Raw genomic sequence first — 21,400 nt, 5'->3', positions numbered from 1 at the left:
ACCAGACAGACATTTAAATTGTTTTATTTAACTAAAATGACAATGTTATGTATTCTGGATTTTTTTCTTCAACAGCAAACATATAATATTTTAACAAAACAAACATATGAATTTTTGAATTTAGTTAAACATTCAAGTTTTTTAAAATCTGGTTTGTTTTTGTTAAAATTGTTTTTAACTAAAATAGTTAAAATATTTTTTTTTAAAAAAAGAACAAAAATTAAATCGGCTATGTCAGCCAGGTCAACATGAGAAACTTAAAATATTTGCTTCTGCAGCTTACTCAGTCATCTTCGCCTTCATTTTCCTGTTTTTTTCATAATCTGGAAAAGAAAAACAAGCTTTCCTGCTTTTTCAGGTCCCAAACGATTTCTCAGTTTGGAATGAATTAGTCCAAAGGAAGAAAATATTCTTTCTACACCATCAGAAGCTACTGCTGTTAAAAGTGAGATTATCACTTCAACAGTCTCTGAATCCAAGTGCTTAAGTGACTTCCACCAGTTCACTGGTGTGACTTTCTTTAAAACATCATCAGCAAACATATATTTCTTGAATGGTTCACACTTAGCTCTGAAGTTTATTATAGTTGGCATTATGGAGGGATCATTGCTGGATGTCCATTTCATAGCCAACTCCTCTTCTTCAGCAGTTAAGGTTTGACCCTGGTACCGAGCATTGAGAATATTTGCAAGAAAATTAGCTGGAGATAGTGCTTGTCCCAGTCGTTTTTTTAATGCTTGTAATTTAACTCTGTCATTGCATATTTCTCTTTTTAAGATCTCACTCAGTTCCTTCCAAATTTCAACAACGTCAGCAATAAAACAGCTGTTTTCCTGCATTTTGTTCAAGGCTACAGAAATAGGCTTCAGGATACTCAGCATGTGTTCAACATTTCTCTTAAGCCCAATATTGAGAACTTTATCTGTGACATTGACATCTATTTTTTCACAATTTTGTTCACAAACTGTCATCAGATTAGGCAAGTTCTTGATATAGTGCTCAAAACAGTCCACTACTGAGTTCCATTGTGCATCCTGGGGGAGCGTTAGTTTGGTTCCTTCCACTTTTTTCAAAGCAGCTGCTGCATAGCAGTTGTTACGGAAGTATTTTGCAATTTCAACAACATTAGCTTTTATTTCTGGAACACTGAAGTCTTTGGCTAGGAGGTGCATCAAATGAACACTGCAACCATATGTCGTTAGCTTGGGATCTCTTCTAAATAATTTCTTCTAATTTTGAATACGTTTGCAGCATTGTCTGTGACCAAGCTACGTACTAGATATTTGAATTTTTTTTCAGTTTGTTATAGCTTTTACTGCTACTTCCTGTAAGTATTCTGCTGTGCATTTCCTCATATATCAGTTGTTTCTGTAAGGAAGACATTCCTTTCTTCTTTTGTCACACAAGCACATACAATAGGATCATTGTGGACATTGTTCCACCCATCAAGACTCAGGTTAACAATTTCACCCTCTAGATGTTTTGCACACTGCTCGATTTCTCTTTCATACACTTTATTCAGCAATTTGCCTGCGACATCTGCTCTGTTGGGTGGACTTTATCCTGGTCTTAATGACTAAACCGTGGTAATGAAGTGTGGGTTTTCAATCATACGGAAAGGAGAGTTTGTTGCATAAACAAACCAAGCAATTCTTTCATCAATTACCTCTTTCTGTAATCTGCTGGTTCTTATCACAAACTTATCTATGGTGATTTCTGGATGATGGAGATGTTTTTTTTCTTTTTGCTACAGGTGATATACTGTGGCTATGTGACATACATGATGTGATTGAAATGCTATCTTTGGCAGATAACTCTGAAACTATAGAAAATGATGGTGATCTTGAAGATGGATAGTCTTCAGAATCCTGTATGTTGCGGATGGATTCTCCTAAACAAAATAAGTCAATACAGTTATTTAATTATTATCACCATACTTCATTTAGTATTACTCATTGCATTCATTGACACACAGTACTACTTTAAAGGTGAACTTGTAAAAGGAAGATCTGCCTATTTCAACTATTTATTTTTTATCACAACTGCATCTAAAATGATAATACCATAGAGTAACTACTATATTTTTTGCTCAAACATGAGAATTCAAGAATAGTCCAGAAGGAAGACAGCTGGTCCTTAAGAAAGAAGTATGAAATAAAAAAGTTTACCAACCTGAAGATCCTGCATGTTCAGACATGTTCCTTTCATCATCTTCAGCGCAGCTTCCTCCTGAGAAGGAACACTTCTCATGATGTTGTTTAATTCAGGCCTTGCATTTCTTTGTTGCACTGTTTGTATTTTGCACGCATGCCTGTCTTATCCACAGGTAGAGGAACTTCATTAAAATATTCCCAAACTGGGTCTCTTTTATGGCCTGCTGCCATTATAGGTTTTCCCTTCTAGTGAGAGAATGGTATGGTAGATCTCAAATCAATGAAGGCTACACTCAGAAAGACCTCAAGACTTCTGGAATATGCTGCTCAAACAGTTTCACTTTTGTTTCTACTGCCTGTCCCTCCCTTCTCTCATTTATCTCCAGGCTTCTTCTTGTCCAGATCTTTTCTGCCCACAACAATCTTCTATTCATTTAACTTTTTGAAACTTTGCACTTTCAGAGAGAGGTAAGGGATTGACTCTGTGTACACAAATTTGCAGAGGGACAATAGGGTTGAGGTCTGTTATTTCTCACCTCTATATATTTATTTATTACCATTTTTGCTGTTAACAAGCATGTTATCTCTGGAGACACAAATCCACAGTTTGGAACTGCAAAACTAAGCAGCTCTGATGGTATCTTCTAGACTTAGCACTGAGTCCCATTGGGTAAATAGGAAGATTAATCTAAATAATGTATACAGAAGCCCCTGGAACCCCATAAGATTGGGTTACTAATCCATGAACTATTGGAACTCATTTACAAAACTTTTCTTAAACATTATATGAATATATATTGTCTCATACTATAGAATTAGAATTTATAATCCGTATTCCATGATGAGAGATCTTTGAGCTATAATGTATCTTAATTAAAACTATCTTTAGCTAGGTTTTTTTCCTCAAAAAACATTTTATCCAAAAAAATCCGACTTAAATAAAAAAAAATTAGTTTAAAAAAAAAATAAAATTGATTTTTATCCACCCTGGTTCCTAACATTCTGCTTGCTAGCTTTTTTTGACTGCTCCTGCACATCGAGAAGATGTTTTCAGAGAACTACCCACATGACTCTGTGATCTCATTCTTGAGTGGTAACAGCTGATTTAAACCCCATCAATTTGTATGTAGAGTTGGGATGTTTTCCAATGTGCATTACTTTGCATTTATCAATATTGAATTTCATCTGCCATTTTGTTGTCCAGTCACCCAGTTTAGTTAAGATCCCTTTGTAACTCTTTGCAATCTGCTTTGGACCTAACTATCTTGAGTAATTTTATATCATCTGCAAACTTTGCCACCCACTGCTTACTCCTTTTTCCAGGTTTTAGAGTAGCAGCTGTGTTAGTCTGTATCTGCAAAAAGAAAAGGAGTACTTGTGGCACCTTACAAACTAACAAATTTATTCGAGCATAAGCTTTCGTGAGCTATGCATCTGATGAAGGGAGCTGTAGCTCACGAAAGCTTATGCTCAGATAAATTTGTTAGTTTGTAAGGTGCCACAAGTACTCCTTTCCTTTTTCCAGATCATTTATTAATATGTTGAACAGCACTGGTCTCTGTACAGATCCCTAGGGGACACTATTTACCTTTTTTCATTTCCAAAAGTAGTAAATTTTTATCTTAAGAAGGAGGATTTTGTTGTTAATATTTGTAATGAAATTGTTGCATCATGTCTCACTTGAAAACGGGGCTCTTGGCCTAAAAGGCTGTTCTTGAAAACTCAATTTTATATTGTATACTAAACAAATATTAGGAAAGGAAGCTTTGTAATTAAATTAGTATCTCCACTCAGATTGGGAAAGCCTTATGATGATTGTGTTGTCACATATGCTACAGTAAAGTAGATATAGGTTATATTTATTTAAAAAATACATTTGTAACCATGGGGCAGACAACTCTGTGTGTTTAGACTTGCAGTGTGGGTGGGTCCTAAACTGACTTTACTGTGCTGTTATAAATTCCATTTTAAAGGGACCGAGTGTTCCTGTTCATTTAAGAGTAATGAGTAATCTCTGAAGGTTTTTAAAAAATATTTTTTTTCCTCAGAGAACATTTGTTTCCTAAATATTATGGTGAAAGGCACATTTAAAATGCCTAGATAGATATATATTTTTTCCTTTGTCTTTTAGTAGCTGCCAGCAGTTCACAGAACTACTGCTCCAATGATAAGGAATGGTCGATGCCGGGGCAGGCAAACTTTTTGGCCTGAGGGCCTCACCTGGTTTCAGAAATTATATGGAGAGCTGTTTAGGGGAGGCTGTGCCTCTCCAATAGCCAGGTGTGGTGTGGCCCGGCCCCCGCCCCCTATCCGCCCCGCTTCACGCTCCCTGACGGTACCCCCCTGGGACTCCTGCCCCATCCAACCCCCCCCGCCACCCTTGCCCCTGACTGCCCCCCGCTGCTCCATCCAACCCCCCCTCCTTCCTGACTGCCCCCCCAGCATCACTGCCCCCATTCAACCCCCCCATTCACCGCCCTCTGACTGCTCCGACCCTTATCCACACCCCTGCCCCCTGACTACCCCCTGAACTCCCTTGCCCTCTATCCAACCCCCTCTGCTCCCTGCCCCCTTCCCGCGCTGCCTGGAGCACTGTTGGCTGGCGGTGCTACAGCCGTGCCACCCAGCTGGAGCCAGCCACGCCACTGCACAGCTCAGTGCACCGGGTCAGGCCGGGCTCTGCAGTGTACTCTGCACAGTGCATTCTGAGACATTGTCCTATACAGAAAGCTGTAATGAAGAACTGGCCAAACTGGTTACACAGTAACAATTAGGGGTCAGTCTACACAACAAAAAAGTTTGCTGCTGGTAACCATTTTTTATCGTGTTTCACAAAGTCAGTATATGATGACCCTTAAATTGTTTTGTTTTATTTTCAGAATCTGATGTACCAGAAGAACTTCGAGTTGTGAATCGTTCAGAAAAATGTTATTTCACTTCTACAATTGCAAACCAGCTACTGCTTGTTTCTCTGCTAGAACATCTTTGCCATGTGTATGCACAAAATCCTGTTCAATCAAGATCTTTGTTCCAAAGTTAGTGAGAGTATCTACAATTTTTACTTTACCTTAAATTGATTTATTGTCATGTGTGCCTGAACATAAAATGCTACGTTTGTTTTCTGAGTTATGAGATCCGTTTGTCAGTTTACATTGGACTATTGGAAAATTATGGATCTGATACTGGGCGTAGCTGAGTGCCACTTGGACGGTTGGGAGCACCCTCAATTTGACTAGGAGTTGAGGGTATTCTCTACCTTCCAGAAATATGTAGGATCAAGTTGCAGAGAATTATTACTACTCTACTAACAATTTTGTTTCACCAGCCTCGTATTACAGTGCAAGAGAGGTAACAGGTGATATCCCTAAGATGACTCTGAACTCATTCCACAGGCTTTATTAAAATCTGGTATTTGAACTATAAAAAACAGGGAAAACACAACTATAGGAAAGGAATATAATGTAATAGAAACATTCATAAATGTACACAAATTGTATAATTCTCTATGCAAAAGCAACAAATGTACCTGTATTATGCTAATCAAAACAGGATTCAAATCAAAGGAATCTTAAAAAAAAAAAAAAAGTCAGTAAGAATATACCCTTAATTTCTATTCTCCAATTTCTATCATCTAGTTTAAGTTCACACTACTCCAAAGTGAATATTCAGATAACTTTTCTACTTTGTCAGCTCTACTTATTGTTGGAAGGTGCTGAACTAAAAAAATGAATTAGATTTTCCATGAACAGTGTTTTTGTGTGTGTCTATATGCACCCCCCTATATGTGATGGTGATTAAATTGTAAAGCCAAGTGATGCACATTGTGGATCCATGTGGTATGCAATCATGAACCTTTTACCATCTCACCTGCCCTCTTCCCATTAATCCAGTTCATTTGGGTCAACTTCTAATATTCCATATCTCCGAGCAGCTTTCAAACAACTGTCATTTAAAAACAAAAACAACTGACAAAGAAGTATTTCTCCTTCCTCTCAAATGTGGACATTTCTGAGCAAAATGTGCCTCAATCCCAGGATGGCCAATATTCAGATCTGCACTAGTGCCAGATTTAAAGCTTGATATCTGATGACTGTGCGTAGCTTAAAGTGCTGTTGGAAAAGTGGGGTCTCAGCACTTACTCCTAGTCCAGGATCCAAAACATCAGACCTAAAATGACTGACACTTTTATAGATATAGGAAAGCAATTTTAGTAGTTCATTGTAGAATTGACTTGATAATTAAGATGCCTGGCTTTACAAGGGGAGTGATACAAAAATATTCCTGATTAAAAAGTGTGAAAACTCTATCCCTAGACAAAACCTTAGTTTTGAGAATACATTACAGTAACCTAAGCATAAAAAAGCTTTTCAGTAACATTTATTTAACTACAAACAACACACGAAGCATTAGAAACATAGGAAACAGGTTATGGTTAAACTCAAATTTGGAGCTGAAATTCCATTTCTTTTGGTGTTTTCCTATTGGAATTTTCATGGTAGTAAAGGTAAGCACATACATAAGTGTTTGCAGGATCACAGCACTAGTATGTAGCAATTCAAGTATTTTATTACTTGATATGGCTTGATGTATCATTGATATTTTTGGTATAGAATTTTATGTTTCTATGCATTTCCTAAGCATATTCTTAAAATAGTAAGAAAATAACAAAAAGACGAATATTTTCCTTTTTAAAATTTCTGACTACATCTAATTATACCCTTGTGTTAAAAGGCTAAAACACAAAGAACAGAACTGTTTTTAAAAGTGCTCCCCTTATTTTGGTGCAAGACATTTTGATTGAAAACTTCCTTTTTTTGTGCATGTAGCTTTTGTTTTGAATATTTTCTTTGATTAAACATAATACTAGCGCAATTAAGAAATGTCATTTTTTAAAATGTTTTTCATATACAAGACTATAGAAATAAACTGTTGAAATAAGAGTATATATATATTTTTGTATTTACATGTGTGTGTTTGGACAAAGCAGTACACTGTGATTGTTGATAATTTGTAGACTATTGGTTTTTTTCCTCTTAGATTAAAATCTTCAAATCTACACAGTACACTTCCTCTACTATCTATTTCAAGACTAATGTACCTAAACCTACACCACTATCTTTATTCTGTATATCAAGACAAATAAAAGCAAGTGTTCTACCACTACTTCTAATATCTATTTCAGGATCTGTTTATCAGTACTATACCAATGTCTCTACTGTCTATCCCAGGGTAAATAACCACAAGTTCTCTACCTCTCCTTCTCTTTGTCAAAACAAATACACGCAACCAGTACTCTGTCACTATGTCTACTGTGACCCAATCAAGTGTTCTTTGTGTATTGATAATCCAGCACTTGACCCCTAAGAACTCTTGACAGGTGGAAAGTTCCCATTAATTTCATCCAATAGAGGTGAAGTTTACAAATGAACTGGAGAGGAAGGGAAATGATTGGTTGTTACCTCATCAGAGTGCACCATTTAGTGACCCAGAGTCCTGCCTATCACTATAATATTAAATTCAACAATTGTTCAACTTCCATTAATTACAATGTAATTTCTGTAAATATAGCTTATGTACATATTTTCAAAGAAATATATCTATATGGATAGTTTGCTGGGTTTGGTAACAGGCTGTTTTTGAGCTACAGTGATGCAAAGAAAGAGGCTCAATGTATTTCCAAAATAAGTCCCTTTTAGCTCATTAGGATTCCTAAACAGTTATAACTCCTTGGAATTCCTAAACAATTCTAAGTGTGTGTGTGTGCGCATATATATATTTATATTTTTGTTTGTAACTGTCACCAAAATTCCATCTCTACTCTTCCAGTATGTAGTAATTTTATCAGGCCCAGTTTTTTATTCCTCATAATGGACTGCATAATGAACAACTTTGAGAGAGAAATTGACCTTAGCTTAACTCTGGAGCTATGACCAATGCATTCTTTGTGTATTTACATGTACATGCATATACATGTGCGTACATAGTGGGGGAATTAGCAAAAACGTTGATACTGCCACTCTTCACTAATAGCATAGCGCTGATAGCCCATGGTAATATGAGTCCTCATAATTGTGAACAGACTGGAATGCTATTAGAATTGAACTCTGAAAATACAACAAGGGTGCTTTATTTGTGGCAGCCAAGTGGGTGGGGTGGTGGTCAGGTAGTTTATTCAGTTAGGAAAGGAAGGAGATGGACACAAGAGACTTTCACCCTGAAGGTAGGAGGTAAAGGAATGTGGATTAATTTGGTGGGTGGGAAGGGATTTCTACAGGGTAGCTGTAGTTGGGGTGTAATTAGTTTTGGTTTGGTTCCTCACCAGGAGTGAGGAAAAAGGTGTTAGGGTACATGTAATGGAATGCATTTTTTTTTCAGATTCAGAATCTCTTTCGATTATTGTTTAAAACGAATTCCTTATGCGACCGTTATACCACGTGCACTCCAAGCTCCATGTTGACTGAATTATAAATTATCTTCAGTTTCAATAATAAAGCATTTACTTCTGAATAAAAAGTACAGGTCAAGATGGTTATGTAAATATCCACATGTGGTGTTAGTGTTGGCATTTGTTCCCTCCCCTGTGCTAAAATACAAGTAATTGTTGCTCGGAACTTCGCTCATATTTATTTATATTGGGTGGGATAGAGACTTAAAATGCAATTGGGTACCTTGTTACTGTTCTTGTTCATTGATTCAGTTGATTACTATAAATTGGACCAGGCTAAGAAGTAATGAGGATTAATGTATAGGCTGGGTATACTCATGAAAACTTATGCTCAGATAAATTTGTTAGTCTCTAAGGTGCTACAAGTACTCCTTTTCTTTTTATTTAAAGTTGCAATTGTTTAGTTGGGTTTCCTGTTAAATAGCCTCTATCCTGTTTCTTTTTACAGTAATCTGTCGGACATTCACTAGAATGGGCTTGCTCTCCTCTTTTGCCTTCTGTGATGAATTTAGTACTTTAAGATTGCAACATAATAGAGCAATTACTCAATTAATGAAAGCAGCCAATCAACAAATACTTGAGGTATACTTTAAGTTTCTTTAATAACCTTTACATTACTTAACCTACATGTTAGGATTTCTGAAGCAACTTTCTTTATGGAACTGTTTTTATATTTGGATTGTGTATTTTCAGAAGCCATATAAAATGGTGCTTTGGTTACACTTTGGTAGTTTGGGTGGGTGTGAGGGGAAATATCTAGATCTATAGATACAAATAGTAACAAAGTCTACAGTATTCTTGCTTTATCAGGTCAAAGCTTTATTTTTGTTCAGATCGAAATTTAGACATATTGATTTAAATTTGTTACATGTTTTCTTATTTAGAACATTTAGGAGAATAATTGGAATTGCTGTGCTGCTGATTTACCTTCTCGTAATGAAGTTCATATTTAAACATTAACTGCACATCAGGTTTCTGTCTGTAAATAGCTTTTTAAAATTTTTTTATATTTTGTTGTTTTATAGGAGCTTGACAGTGGAGATTCTCACACAGTCAGGTATGTGTCCAAAGTGCTGTGACAAGTATTAAGATTAACTTTCTGTCTGAAGTTTTGCACTATAAAAATAATAGAATTCAGCTTTGCATGAAAATATTGCATTTGCGATCTTGGGTGTTATAAATTTGATAAAGTGTATTCAAAAACATAAGCTTACTCTTTAAAAGGGTAAAGATGGAGAGAGATTTCATATTGCATTTTCTTCATGTAGGGCATTGGGGTTTACTTGGGCTGCTGTATTAAAGTTAATTTTTTTTAAATAGCTGTGACATGATAGCCCATTGCCAGGAGCAAAAGCGCCCCTTTTGTGTTTGGCCTTTGATGATGCTTGGTTCTCTGTATGGGATTCACAGATAAATTTCTGGGACTGTAAAGGAAATAGAGGCACCAGCTGGAGGTTATACACTCCATGCTGGATCTTCTGACTCTTCTCCTGGCATATCGGAGAAATAGTCCCATTCATTTTTTCCATTAAATAAAATAAGAGTTGTTATAAATGTTTCCTGCTAACTTTAGAATTTCAGTGGATTTTGGGTGCAGGCTGAAATTCTGACATGGGCGTGATTATTATTATCTTGCATCTTAGGGAATGCTTTTTCAGGAATCTGGAATGTATTATGACAGTAGTGGCTAGAGTATTGTTTTCAGTGGAGACAAAGACATTCTGTATTTATTTTGAAACGGTTTTTGGATCAGATGAGGGTTCTCTCCTTACTATCATTCTTTGAAGCGGGATAAGATAAATTTCACAAAAGTTGTTGAAGCTTTTCTTTTTAAAGTCAAAACGTCCTACTTGGCAGCTGAAAAAAGGGGACTGAATTATTAAAGAGAAAATAGCAAGCTTTGCTCCTCCAGCTGTTGCAGAGTTTGCAAGTTGTGGCTGAGAGAGATTCTGTGAAATCATTCTAGGAAAACAGTTATTGCTGATAATGGCCTTTTGATATAAACAGTATAAACCATTTCTAATTCTCACTCTGCTGATCTGTAAAAAATAATTCTCATGTAACGTGCCCACTGCTCACCTTGAATTTAAACCACCATTATTCAGTAAAAGCTTTGCCTAAAATACACAGTAAAATATTTTCTAGTTTACTATACAATGATGATAAATATTTTAAACTAAAGTTGTCAAAATAGGACCAAAGTTCACCTTGTGGTGCAGAATCCTTTGAAATTTTCTACCAAATTTTTCAGAATAGCAAGTAACTAATCTGCAAATGGGTTTCCTAGTCATTAATGCTAATGAAACATATTTTTTTCTGTATTGCTTACAGCACTTACGTGTTAACTCAGTCTAATGTAATCTCTTCAGCAGGTCATCTTGCACCACTATTTCAATAAGACTGTGTCTGTACTTGCACTTTTTGTCTGTAAAATTTATGTCGCTCCTGGGTGTGAAAAAACACCTCCACCCCTGACTGACATAAGTTATATCTACAGAACAGTGTGGATAGCACTGTGTTGGCAGGAGACGCTCTTCCCACCGACATAGCTACCGCTGCTCATTGTGGGTGGTTTAATCATGCCAGTGGGAGAGCTCTCTTCCGTCAGCATAGAGCGGCTACCTGGGACATCTTACAGTGGCGCAGCTGCATTGATACAGCTGTGCCACTGTAAGGTCTCTAGTGTAGACATAGCTGAAATCTCCCCCTTGAACTTCACAAAGTATTGCTGTTTGGAACATTAACCTTCTTGTTCACACACACTGTTAGCTTTCAGTTTGCACTAGAGGGATAAAAGAAAAGGAGTACTTGTGGCACCTTAGAGGCTAACCAATTTATTTGAGCATGAGCTTTCGTGAGCTACAGCTCACTTCATTGGATGAAGTGATGCATCCGATGAAGTGAGCTGTAGTTCACGAAAGCTCATGCTCAAATAAATTGGTTAGTCTCTAAGGTGCCACAAGTACTCCTTTTCTTTTTGCGAATACAGACTAACACGGCTGGTACTCTGAAAACTATAGGGATAGTGTCATAGTACTTAGCTATTTTTCACAATGTAAATGAAGTTTCTGTGTCATCTCTATCTGTGACTTATTTAATTTTAGCTTGTGATTTAGTTTCACCAGTCATAAAATACACTTTTTTTTTTAATTAGTGAAAAAGAAGTTTTCTTTGAAGCACAAACTTCACGCTACTTAAATGAATTTGATGAGATTGCAAGACTAGGAAAAGGGGGATATGGTACAGTGTACAAGGTATTTTTATCCTCTATTTTAACAGCTTTGTTAATAACTGTTAGAGATGGAAATAGTTCACCTGGTTGTTTTTGTTCTTAATAATAGGCAATAAAACAAATGTGAACTGAAACTGTAAGAGGTTTTAGTTCTTCCTTTCAGAAGGGTGCTTTCTGAAGACTCCAATGCATTTTTGTCTAAAACAGAATATATTGTATGTTTCACTTTCATGTACAGTCTTATTCTTATATCTTGAATATGAGAGAACCCTTACTTCTCATATGAAGTACTTGAATTTATCTATATAAAATAAGGGAAGCTTATTTTGTTTTAACTGTGGTTGATTAAAAAAGAAAATTATTTAAATTTTGAACGTGGGTTGTACCAATCACTGGTGCATAGTAACTGTTATTTTTACTAACTATTTATATTGTAGTAGTGCCCAGAGGTGCCATTGTAGTGAGTGTTATATAAATGCCTAGAAAGACAGTTCTTCCCTCCCAGAGAGCTTACAGTCTTAGGGCTTGATTTGCAGTAATGCTGAGCACCCATAGTTCATGCTGGCTTCTCTTGGAGCAGCGGATGCTGAGTTCTTCTGAAAATTAGGTGTCAAGTAACTAACCTCGTTTCCTCTGTCAGCCATATTATTATGTTGGGTGGATATTTTATACATCTAAAATAAAATATATTTTAGAAAGTGAAGGTATTTAGTTTCAGACTCATAAGTCATGTAACTGTCTAAACTATCTGTTCAACCTTGTATGTAGCTGTGACACTGAATACCTTTCCCAGACTTGAGGATGAGCTCTTTGTAGCTCTAAAGCTTGTCTCTCTCACCAACAGAAGTTGGGCCAATAAATGATATTACTTCACCCTCCTTGTCTTTCTGAGTCATGTACTACTTGCCAAAGTTGTTTTAAAAATATTTAGTTGCATTGTAAAAATAAGCAATTATTATAATTATAATTATTATAATTACAAATATAATTATTATAATTATAATTCATTATTATTATAACTCATTTCCTATCTAATGTTACCTCTCTAATGTTACAGCCCAAAGTCAGTAGTTAAAAATACAAAACATTTGTCAATATATCATTGGTGAGGCCATGCAGATCAAGAAAGAACGTTGTGGGCTGGGATCTTTAGTCTCAGTGAGCAGCACCCCATATTGATGGGAAGGATGGCTGCAGTGGTGTCTATTTCATTTTATGTAAGTTTTGACTTTTGTGCTGCTGTATATTAGGCAAAACTTGGACACCTGTCAAGGTTCCTCCCCCACTCTGAACTCTAGGGTACAGATGTGGGGACCTGCATGAAAAACCTCCTAAGCTTATCTTTACCAGCTTAGGTCAAAACTTCCCCAAGGTACAAAATATTCCACCCGTTGTCCTTGGACTGGCCGCTACCACCACCAAACTAATACTGGTTACTGGGGAAGAGCTGTTTGGACGTGTCCTTCCCCCCAAAATACTTCCCAAACCCTTGCACCCCACTTCCTGGACAAGGTTTGGTAAAAAGCCTCACCAATTTGCCTAGGTGACTACAGACCCAGACCCTTGGATCTTAAGAACAATGAACAATCCTCCCAACACTTGCACCCCCACCTTTCCTGGGAAATGTTGGATAAAAAGCCTCACCAATTTGCATAGGTGACCACAGACCCGAACCCTTGGATCTGAGAACAATGAAAAAGCATTCAGTTTTTACAAGAAGACTTTTAATAAAAAAATAGAGGTAAATAGAAATAAAGAAATTCCCCCTGTAAAATCAGGATGGTAGATATCTTACAGGGTAATTAGATTCAAAAACATAGAGAACCCCTCTAGGCAACCCCTTAAGTTACAAAAAAGATACACAGACAGAAATAGTTATTCTATTCAGCACAATTCTTTTCTCAGCCATTTAAAGAAATCATAATCTAACACATACCTAGCTAGATTACTTACTAAAAGTTCTAAGACTCCATTCCTGGTCTATCCCCGGCAGAAACCCAGCATACAGACAGACACAGACCCTTTGTTTCTCTCCCTCCTCCCAGCTTTTGAAAGTATCTTGTCTCCTCATTGGTCATTTTGGTCAGGTGCCAGCGAGGTTACCTTTAGCTTCTTAACCCTTTACAGGTGAGAGGAGCTTTCCCCTGGTCAGGAGGGATTTCAAAGGGGTTTACCCTTCCCTTTATATTTATGACAACACCTCTGCATGAGACATTTAGGGCCAAATCCAGAAGACCTCCTCTAATGTCATTGAGAGGTTATCTGAATAAAGAGTGTAAGATTTTGATTCTTAGGAAACAAACTGTTGTTCAAATGAGTTTTTGATATATTGATCTAAATTTGTGAAATTTGCTTTTTCTGACTTTTCCCTTTTAAAAATTGTTTTCAGGTCAGAAACAAATTAGATGGTCAGTTCTATGCAATTAAAAGAAATCTTATTAAGAAAGCAACCAAAAGAGATTGCATGAAGGTATGAATTTATTTTTCCATGTTCAGATTCTCTGTTTAAGTCACTGCTTACTGTAACTGGTTCCTAATATAATTAGCAGTGGCATTAATGATGGTTATGGCAAAGTACTAAGTGGGCTTATCTCCTACTTTATGAATTTTGTATCTCATCATATCTTTCTAAACAGGTTTTATATTATTTTAGTATATGTTTATTTAGCCCCAATCTGAATCTAATATAAAACATTAGTCTGTAAGATCTGAATTTTATTATCCTTAATGCTGCAAAATAATAATCTGTCCTCAAATTCTTAAATTCCAGTAAGAGGTAAAATAACTGTATCTAGAAACCTTTGGTTTTTTTCCCCTTTGAGTTCATCTTACAGTCAAATTAAAGGATGATCATAAAGTTGCTTTTTTCTCTTTTTTTCAGGTATTACGAGAAGTTAAAGTGTTGGCTGGCCTGCAACATCCTAATATTGTAGGCTATCACACTGCTTGGATAGAACATGTTCAACCAGCATGTCCAAAAGGGGAGTATTGTTTGTTATCATTGTAACTTCATACTTCCCATAAGCATGTCTGTTCTATTAATTTGCAGAACACTCAACTCTCAGAATTGATGAAGGAACCAGAGATTTTTCCAAACAGTTTTTCTAGGAAGCATGACAATGGCCATCAGGTGCCCTTACCTACTGCATTGTCCTGATCAAGAGATTATCGGGGGTATAATGGTTAATTTAGAAATGCAGGACATCTAAATCTACCTATTAAAATATTTGAGTAGGATTTTGGGCGCTGCATAGGCTCCAGTTGAATCCAGTTTCCAAAAAAAAAAAAGCTCAGGCAAAGCATAGCAGTGTGGCTAATTGTAGAAGGGACTCTGGGGGAAGGACTCACTTGAGACCTTTGGAGGAAAAGCACTGTGTATTAAGGAGGTTGAGAAAGAAGTTCATTTGCTAACAGATTCTGAAATCACAGATCTGTGGTGGAATCTGGCCATCCCTTTCCAACATTCTCTTCGTAACTGCCTCAGAAAACTTGAGAAAAATGGATGCAGTCTAGAAGTATTTTAATGGCAAATGTAAACTGCCTTTTACTTTGTTTTCCATATTAGGGTTTTAAAAATATTTGGTAAGATAAATTGAGGCTTCTCTGTAGCTTCTGAGCTTTCTGTTGGCAGAATCTGATTTTGAGACATCAACATCTGTCATTGACAGGAAGGCACGGTTTCTCGGTTTCTTTCCCCACACTTTTTCTCTACTATGCATCTTCTCTTGTTTTCCTTTTTCTTTGGTTTTCCCTATCTTTTCACTTCTCACCACATTACTTCTAGAATGCCTATGTCATAGCCCCACAACCCTCTCATCATTCTGGCAAGGAGGTCTTGATGATCCTGTTTCCTTCGCATAGCACAGAGGTGGGCAAACTATGGCCCATGGGCCACATCCGTCCCGTGGGACTGCCGTGCCTGGCCCTTGAGCTCCCGGCCAGGGAGGCTAGCCCCTGGTCCCTCCCCTGCTGCCCCCCTCCACCGCAGCCTCAGCTCACCGTGCTGCCAGTGCTCTGGGCGGTGGGGCTGTGAGCTCCTGCCGGGCAGTGCCGCGGCATGGCTGGCTCCAGCCGGGTGGCGCAGCTCTCAGACATGGTGCTCTGAGCGGCATCGTAGGGGGTGGGGAGGGGCGGGGGTTGGATAAGGGTTAGGAGATCCCGGGGGGCAGTCAGGGAGCAGGGGGTGGTTGCATGGGGTGGAGGTTTGGGGGGCGGCGGTCAGGGGACGGGGAACGGGGGGATTGGATAGGTGTGGGAGTCCTGGGGGGCCTGTCAGGGGGCGGGGGTGTGGATAGGGGTTGGGGCAGTCAGGGAACGGGGGCTTGGATAGGGGGTGGGGTCTCAGGGGCCGGTTAGGAGTGGGGAGTCCCGGGGAGGGGGGCAATCAGGGGACAAAGAGCAGGGGGTTTGGATGGTCAGGGGTTCTGAGGGGGCAGTTAAGGGGTGAGAAGTGGGAGGGGGCAGATAGGGGGCGAGGGCCAGGCTGTTTGGGGAGGCACAGCCTTCCCTACCCAGCCCTCCATACAGTTTTGGAACCCCGATGTGGCCCTCAGGCCAAAAAGTTTGCCCACCCCTGGCATACCAGCACTCCTGTGTATGTGTGTGTGTTACAGGCATGGAGAGAAGAATGCCAGTAGAAAAGAATACTCTGGAAGGTGGTGCCACAGGAATGCACACAGGCAACTTACTCATTGAGATGGAGAATACCAATTGTTATTTCTATTTAAAATACTTGTGAGGTACACCTTACAACAGTGATGCGGACCATATAAGTATCTAGATTGATTAATAGATTATATGGTCTCCATCAGCTTAGAAAAATAGATGTTCCACATTTGTCTCAGAAACCTCTATGTATGGTAAGCCACCGAGTTACTGTTTTTCATAAACATGGTGTTTGATTAAAGTTACTTCCAAAATAAAATAAAGGGTTAGCTTGTGTACAAATTTCAGTTGCTTCCCATCTCTTTCACTAATTAAAATCCCCCTATTTCAGCATTAGCTGACATACTAATAATGCTTTCCTAAATATGAAAACTAAATTTAACATATAAACGAGAATTCAATACATCCCTTACAGTGAGAGTTCCTTTTCCCTATAACACTTGGTTTTTCTTATTTTTTTTTTTTTTAAAAAGAGAAGTGTAAAATATTGCACTTTTGAGGCCTGTTGGTTGGTTGAGAAATGCCCTCTATCATTATGTTTCCAGGGGTAAAAATATAGCAAGGCTGAATGAGGTTATGTATAAGTAAAACCCCTGCTCTTCATCGTAAGTTTTAGTAGTTTAATCAGTAGCTATACCTGTAATGTTAATATGCAATGAAATGTGTGTTTGTCTTGTTTTGTAAAATGTGACTTTTTCTGTTCATCTAATAGATAAGACAGTCTTGAAGTTGCAGTCACTCAAAAAGTCTTCTGACCAAGAAAGTGGCGAGTAAGTATTGCAGTGTTAAATGATAATATTAATCTGGGTTTAACATAGGGTCTTTCTCCATGTAACACTAAATGTTGTAGAGTTAAACTTGTATTACAGCAATATTACTTCCTTGTATCAAGTAGTGAACTATTAGGCATCAGTTATTCTTGTATTTGTTCCCCCTTTCATCAGATGTCTGAGGGTGAGAAAAGGTCTAACATTCCTCCTTGGGAGTTAACAGGGTCTATCACAATAGTATCTAACATTATTACTAGACATACAGACTTCACAAATTGTGTACTATTCACCAACAAGATTCAGTTCAGATTTAGCATCATTAGGGAGGTAGAGGGTTTCTATTCAACAGAAAAATGTGCGGATTTGCCATCTCCTCAAAGATGAGGTGGGTGGGAAGGGGGGAAATGTAAAAACAACACTTACCAGCTGGAAGGGACACAGATGCAACAGACATCTGTCAAATGATCACGTGGGGCTGTAGCTGCTTGTCTCTGCCAAACTGAAAAGGTCAGCTATCAGAAATAAACACTCAGAAGAGTCTTATAAAGGGTGACCCTACAATGGCAATTGGGCAGTGGTAAGGTTTTTGTAGGGAAGGGGTAGAACTCCTGCTTCTAAGGGTAAAACAAATATTGGATATTATCCCAGTTTTACCAAGGTTTGAAATAGCCATATCTCTTTCTATAACATTTCCAAAATAAAAGCTGAAGTGCAATTCTGATGTCCGCCTCTTGTGGTGTTTAGTAGGTAACATACAATATATACTTATTGATTCCTTCTCTTCAGAGACCAGTGTCATATTCAAAATATGGAAAGCAGCAGTTCCATTATCTTTGCTGACTATACCTCAGAAGAAATTAAATCCTCTGGATATAACTTTCTTGAGAATCAAGATAATAAATCAGTGCAGCATATGGATATAACGAAAGATTTTACCAGTGGAGATGGTGAAGAAAGAATAAAAACGAATAAATGTGAACCACTCACTGACTCACAAGAAAGTTGCACAAATAGTACTGCCAGTGGACCAGTTCATTTTAAAAATCATCTATCACATGGACTTCATTCTAATCTGAATAAAGATATCATTTCAAGTGATTCTTGCACTGAAGACGAATGCTCCCAGAAACATATGTCGGTGCACAGGCAGTGTGAGGTAAATAAACCCCTCTTTACCTACAGTTAACTGATCTCTGACGTAATGATGTGTGCAGAGTAGTCTTAAGTAAGTGTGCCCTTGAATTATAACAGTGAATTCTATAAATGGTATGACTGGGATTGGAGCCAAAGTTGAGTAATTTTATCTCAATTGTTGCTTTTTTGAGTGGATAACATAATTACAGGGATGCTCACCACAAGAGTTGCCAAAATTTAGCATTAAAGAAAAGTCTATAATATTTGTCACTTTGGCTCTCTTCAGTTAAAATCATACATATAATTTTAAAAATCAGAAACGCTATTCTTGCAAAAAACAAAACAGAAAACCCACCAAAACCCAAATAAGCCAAAAAACCTCCGACATTCTGCACTAGTGACCAATCCAAACATTGATGATGAATGCACCTAAATGTGGAGTGTGTGCAAGTTTTCAGTTATCTTCCAGTCAGGCAATGTCACTTATGGAGAAAAAGAGGGAAGCAGAAGCACATGGAAAAGTGGGAACCTCTTGGTAAAGTGTAAATACTGAGGAGAAAGAGACAACTGAGCGTCTGGGGTGGGGGTGGAGCTGCGTAGCCATGTCAGGAAGGTCTCAAGGCCCTGCTGCTGTCAGAGTTCCCACATAATGAAATCCTCATTTTGGTATGGGAGTGTTGTTTCCAAAGATCTGCAGCTTTTATGGTAGTGTCCTCTGGAATTCCTGGAAGGGAGATGCAAGGAAAGAGAAGATAAGGGGCAGTACTTGTGGGTGTGTCAGAATTTACTGGCTAGTGATGATAGGCTGGGTCAGGAGCCAAGAGTTCTAGGAAAGAGGGTGTTATGTGTGTAGAAATTAGCTGGTTAAGATTTAGTGGGGCTGGGTTTAGATTGTGCTGCAAATGGTGAAGAGGGAGCATAAATAGCGGAATTGAGGAGAGGGCAAGGAGAGATTAGGGCTTGTGTTAGTGGGAAGTAATCTTCAGGGGACAGGAAGCATCGAAAGCGAGAGAGTTGGGTGAGGCATGAAGTTGATGTGTATTAAATGACTTGATTAAAGGTGCTGGGAGATACATGGGTGAAATTTGGACTTTCAGGAAGTGGGGTGGAGAGTAGGAAGTTGGAGAGAAGGAATCCAACATGGGCCATGTTTTTGGAGGATTATCAGGGAAGCAGTTGCAGGACAGGAAGCAAAGGTTTTATATATGTAAAATAAACCAAATAGAAGATACTATTAATTAACACGTTAATTGTATATTTAATAGGTTTCAGGGTAACAGCTGTGTTAGTCTGTATTCGCAAAAAGAAAAGGAGTACTTGTGGCACCTTAGAGACTAACCAATTTATTTGAGCATAAGCTTTCGTGAGCTACAGCTTAGTCTCTAAGGTGCCACAAGTACTCCTTTTCTTTTTTGAATATTTCATATTCATACTTCTGAGGACTTAGCATGTGTTCAGTTGTACAAAATGCTGCTCTTTTTCGTTCCACCCTTCAAAAGTGCACATAGGCTTCCCAGGCAGATCCTGCTAGATGAACATATGTCATGTGGGCTGCAAGTGAATCCACAAACATCAGGAAATATAAATTCTATCCCCATTTTCTCAAAAAAACCCACCACTATTAAAAAATGTTGTGAAAGTGGAGAGAGTATTTGAAAGTAGATTTCTGTTTTGAGTTTCCAAAGTGTTGTTAATAACAAAACTTCATTTAAAAAAAAAATCAAAATCCTATTTAAAGCTGATCATTTTACCTTTAAACCAGTGATATGTCTTGCTTCTCAAAATATCTGTTGTGAAGGTTTTTAAAGATGTTTGCTACAATCATCTAATTATCAAATGAACTAACACACTTTGAGAAACTGAATATGTAATTACATAGTCAATGTGCTAATAAATAATACAAGCTCTTCTACTGTTTCTGCTCCTATTGAAATCATTGGCAGAGCCCCCATTGATTTCAGTGGTGTAGGATCAAACTGCTAAAAGACGGAGAAACTATGTAATAATACGATACAAAGCTGTATGGAACCAACTACAGTGTCTTTCTTTATCAGTTGGGATATGGACTACAGCTGGGTATCTATCAAATATGACATTAATATCTTAAAGGGACATTGTTGGGTAGTTGAGGTCCAATTTTAGGGTTTTCCTGTGAGGATATGAAATTGATAAATATGTTTATAAATTGAAAACAGTAATTGAAAATAGCATTTCAACTCAACAGTGATCGCACCCAACCACTGCAGGGTTGTACTAGTGCATCATCAGAAGATGAAACTGACTTTAAGGGAAAAAAATAAATTGATTAGTCCGGTCTGAATGCATTTTGCTCTAAAGGCAGTGAGATCCAGTGTTATCTTGATTCTGGTATTACATTTATCAAAACAAATATATCTTCCAATATTGATATTCTTATAAATTATTTTCTTTGGTCAGAATGCTTCCCTACATAGTCCATCTGAAAAAGGAAAAAAAAACCCTAAAATCTTTCCATAGACTTACCCAGATACGCCTGAATATCTTAGGAATATCTGTCATGTTGTGTTAGCTTTTATTATTTTATCATCATCATTCTGGGACCAACATGGCTACAACTACACTGTATATGGCTTGTATTATGCTTTTTAAACGGTTATTACTTAGTACCATTTGAGGAATAAGGAAAGCAAAATAATGGTACATTCTCTTCTCTCACCTAAAACACAATACATTTAATAGCACTTTATCTGCCATCCACTCCGTACTCAATCTTAGTTTAAAACTGCAGATCATTTGTCTTGAAACAAAATTGTATAAGTGATCATCCCTTATATTACAGTGAAAAAATATGTACCAATATTTTCCTGTTAGATGGAGTATTGTCTGATGCTTCATATACAGATGCAACTGTGTGATATCTCCTTGTGGGACTGGATTGTTGACAGAAACAAAAGATGTGGTGTGCGAACAGAGGAATCTTCCAGTAAGATTTATAGTTTGTTTTTACAATATAAATACTTAC

At 37.6% G+C, this 21,400-nt stretch overlaps 1 protein-coding gene across 5 annotated transcripts in view; it reads left to right on the top strand.

Annotated features, from left to right (window-relative positions):
* Window positions 1–21,400, top strand: part of EIF2AK1 (eukaryotic translation initiation factor 2 alpha kinase 1) — a 38,030-nt gene that overhangs the window by 2,900 nt on the left and 13,730 nt on the right. For 4 of the 5 annotated variants that reach the window (XM_075132705.1, XM_075132703.1, XM_075132706.1 and 1 more), the window contains 9 exons: window positions 5,033–5,188; window positions 9,047–9,180; window positions 9,624–9,655; window positions 11,753–11,852; window positions 14,220–14,300; window positions 14,712–14,811; window positions 17,208–17,265; window positions 18,052–18,421; window positions 21,250–21,361. In XM_075132705.1, coding sequence (XP_074988806.1) covers window positions 9,070–9,180; window positions 9,624–9,655; window positions 11,753–11,852; window positions 14,220–14,300; window positions 14,712–14,811; window positions 17,208–17,265; window positions 18,052–18,421; window positions 21,250–21,361 — 964 coding nt within the window. In that variant the 5' untranslated portion in view covers window positions 5,033–5,188; window positions 9,047–9,069. The remainder of the gene's footprint in view (window positions 1–5,032; window positions 5,189–9,046; window positions 9,181–9,623; window positions 9,656–11,752; window positions 11,853–14,219; window positions 14,301–14,711; window positions 14,812–17,207; window positions 17,266–18,051; window positions 18,422–21,249; window positions 21,362–21,400) is intronic. The other variant, XM_075132704.1, reaches the window with a different exon arrangement.

This window comes from Caretta caretta, chromosome 10 (genome assembly GCF_965140235.1).
Source record: "Caretta caretta isolate rCarCar2 chromosome 10, rCarCar1.hap1, whole genome shotgun sequence".
In the NCBI taxonomy this organism is placed as follows: Eukaryota; Metazoa; Chordata; order Testudines; family Cheloniidae; genus Caretta; species Caretta caretta.
The sequence above is the reverse complement of the archived record's forward strand: the minus strand, read 5'-3'. Positions and strand labels throughout refer to the sequence as shown.